The sequence below is a fragment of the Diaporthe amygdali genome (genome assembly GCF_026229845.1).
Source record: "Diaporthe amygdali strain CAA958 chromosome Unknown NODE_9_length_1275696_cov_64_842800, whole genome shotgun sequence".
Taxonomy (NCBI): domain Eukaryota; kingdom Fungi; phylum Ascomycota; class Sordariomycetes; order Diaporthales; family Diaporthaceae; genus Diaporthe; species Diaporthe amygdali.
This window is the reverse complement of record NW_026517029.1, coordinates 919,202-922,217: the sequence shown is the minus strand read 5'-3', so window position 1 is coordinate 922,217 and position 3,016 is coordinate 919,202. Positions and strand designations below refer to the sequence as shown.

The 3,016-nt window shown below is 48.1% G+C and overlaps 1 protein-coding gene across 1 annotated transcript; it reads left to right on the top strand.

Annotated features, from left to right (window-relative positions):
- Positions 1-528: 528 nt before the first annotated feature.
- J7T55_013097 (uncharacterized protein) lies at positions 529-1,431 on the top strand (the record flags this gene model as incomplete). The annotated part of the gene is made up of 3 exons (XM_053141751.1): positions 529-569; positions 723-1,068; positions 1,327-1,431. The coding sequence occupies 3 exons, from the start codon at positions 529-531 to the stop codon at positions 1,429-1,431; spliced, it is 492 nt and encodes a 163-aa protein (XP_052995442.1).
- Positions 1,432-3,016: the final 1,585 nt, after the last annotated feature.

The following is a 3,016-nucleotide window of genomic DNA, read 5'->3' as shown; positions in this document are numbered from 1 at the left end:
TATGCGCAATCTATGTTTGTGAACAACCCTATATAACTAGTTATCTTCTTAAGGTGGTAAATGTCTATAATGAGCAACTCAAATTGGCTATGGACAGGCTTGAGAGAGTATCATTCCTCAGTCTGCACATCGCAGTCCTTAAACAGTAGTTCCTCTCCTCCTACAAAACTGCGTAAGAAGTACTGGCCCAGCTGGAGCGGGCTTGAATCCTACTCTGCAGGACCATTCTACTCTTCGTAATCGCAGCCATCAACAGGCGCAGCCAGAATGCCACTGTGTATGCAGTTGGTGCCCTGTTTAATCCCCCGGCAGTCTCGAACCTGTTGAAGTCCGGTGGTACCCAAGCAGAAGAGCCCGAGATCAAAGCAGGCAGTTGCAAACGTTTCCCGGGCCACAGGAATTGAAAGCTGCAAAGGTTGGCGGCTGCGGCTCTAATCAAGGTCAACGCCAAGATAGAAGAGCCGTAGCTCCAGCTGGAAGAGGAGGAGCAGAGCAAGCTGTTGCAGTATACATCGCTTTCAGGTCCCGATGGGCTGTTCTCCAGGTGGATTGCCTCCTCCAGCTCAAGCGTGCGTCTAATATAGAATCTTACCTTCGATCCCCACCAGAGGGCCTAGAACATCAGTGCACATCAGAAAGCCCTGGAGGATATTAGCCACCAACCAGGCAGTGCACCCACCACTGCTACAAGGGCATCCAGGTGGATACCGAGTCCCTTGCAGCCACTACATCCCTGAGAACTGGTTGTTGCAGTTCGCTACTCCTGCGCTGGCCTGGGCTGATCATGACCCAGATCTCGACTTGAACCTCGTCTTGGAGGCCTGTATTGACTTGATTGTGGTTCAGGGGAGGTCGACCAAGTCCACAAAGCCAATCAGCCGATCCTCGCATCTATCAGTGCAGGAGTATTCGTCGAGCCACGAGTGGCCGGATAAGCCGGAGTGCCAATTGCTCGGAGCTGTCTGTCTGCACATGGTTATGTCCTCTGGAGGCCTCCTGGGCAGTGACGCCTCGAGGAGACACGCACAGTCGACAAGCTCGCAAGCTATTGTGAGGGATGCGACGAGGGTTCGTCCGGGACCGATAGAATTATCGCTCCTCTGGTGGCGAGGCTTGGGGGCCAGCCGACTACTAACAGCAGCCAATCTTCCAAAGAATGGGTGCAAGCATTGTCTGCATCATGATTAGATTTGTTTGGGTTTATTGGTTCCTAACAACTTAATGCCATTACATTTACGATAATGATTATATAACAAGCCTTACTTGGGCTGACGATCATGTGCATGGTCTGGACCCCATGTACTGTCTGGTTCTCGGCATGCCTAGACACAGCGAGGCCGTGGAGGTCTCCTCATATCCAGCGAGATAGGCAAACAAAAGGAGAATAAGCAGTACGTGCCGCGCCGCAGCACCGTCCGCACGCCTGCATGAGATCTTTCGTAGTAACGTTTGCATGGCGAAGGCTGATAGCGGGGCAGTAGCATCATAGGAGGTCTTCTTGCACTAGTTTGGGGATGCTGTCACGAGAGGGACATAAAAGATGCGAAGCTCTCAAGTCTTGCTCATTATTGTAGCGTCCTAAATAAGACCTTGTCTTGCTAAGAAAAAAGAGTAGGAGGGAAGGATGCCTCCGATCGCAGTTATGCCTTGGTAGCAGAGGGCCTTGGGGCTGCAGGTGGTCTGTGCGCTGTGGCCCACCTGCAGCCACTCAGCCTGCCCACAGCGCCGTTACAGATGCCAAGTAGGGCTTGGCAGTAGAGGTGGTCGGGTTCATAGAATCGAGTGCCTGTTGTACATTGATTGACTTCCTAATAAAGGTAGGTTTAGCCTCTTAGAGCTATTTCTATTTAGACTAAACCTTACCGTTTACGTAGTACCTACGAACAGTAAGGAAACCTTCTTTATTTGGAAGCCTGAAGAAATATATGCTCCACTTTCATTCTACTAGACGGCTGAGAAATAGTACCCGAGAAATTATGATTCGGATCCCATGCTGGTTCAAGGAGCAGAGAGGCCCCTGGTTACTCTGCATGCTGTTTCTTCCAAAAGCGATAATAGTGCCTGAAAGAAATTCTAATTCACACTCACTTTTCCACTGAAGCCCACCGTGGCCGTCTTCTCTATGCCGCACTGTGCAAGAAGCGCGGACGTTATATAACCCAATAGATTGATGTTTAAAATATCTTTCATCATTTCTTGTGGATACTTGGTTGTTCCTCTGATAAGACACTCCTGGGGATTGGTACTGCTAATTATCTTAAAAGGCGCTGGGTTGGGGTCCAGCCTACGAAGAGAACGTCCACGTAGCGCATGGGGGTATCTGCAGGAATGGTCACTGTGGCCCTTACATACCTGATTAACCACTTCTTCTGCGAGTCTGACTGGCGGTAGTTTCTCCTAATAGATATTATTATCTCTAGAAATGTTCAAACGGCTTTTTTAGTAAACATGGTTGTGGAGTTGAAAAATAGATTTGAAGGGTTTTTGATTGGTACTTGTTCTTGTTGATAATTTGGGTGTAAATCTAAGTACTTACTTGTTTACTCTACCTATAATTAGTCCCTTCTTCCTATTTAACTTTACCACCTTTTTTTAAGACCGAGTTCTGAGACTAAAATCTAGACCTAAGCCTAAGCAACTAGCTTCTAGAGAATCAGCATTACAAAGGCAGGGCTCTAAGAAGGGGAAAGGAAGGATTCTTTTTCAGCCAGCTAACGTCCCAAATTAGGAGGATAGTTCTAAATAATTAGAAGGGAATTTCCTTAGGAGGAAGAATTTTTCCCGTCCAGTCCATTGCTTGATCTGAATCCAGTTCTGTTCCGTGGCTAATTTCATGATCTGAAGTCTGGTTCACTTTATAAGGAATTTATTTAGGCTTTACTGTGGCTATGCTTGGTTGGATGAAGTAGCTATGATTTATAGAGGACGAAGCCTGTTGCCCTTAGAGTGGCCGTTTTGTAGGGCCCCTTGTGCACGCAATGGGTGGCATGACGGCGGCTCTGAGGAAGCCAGATAG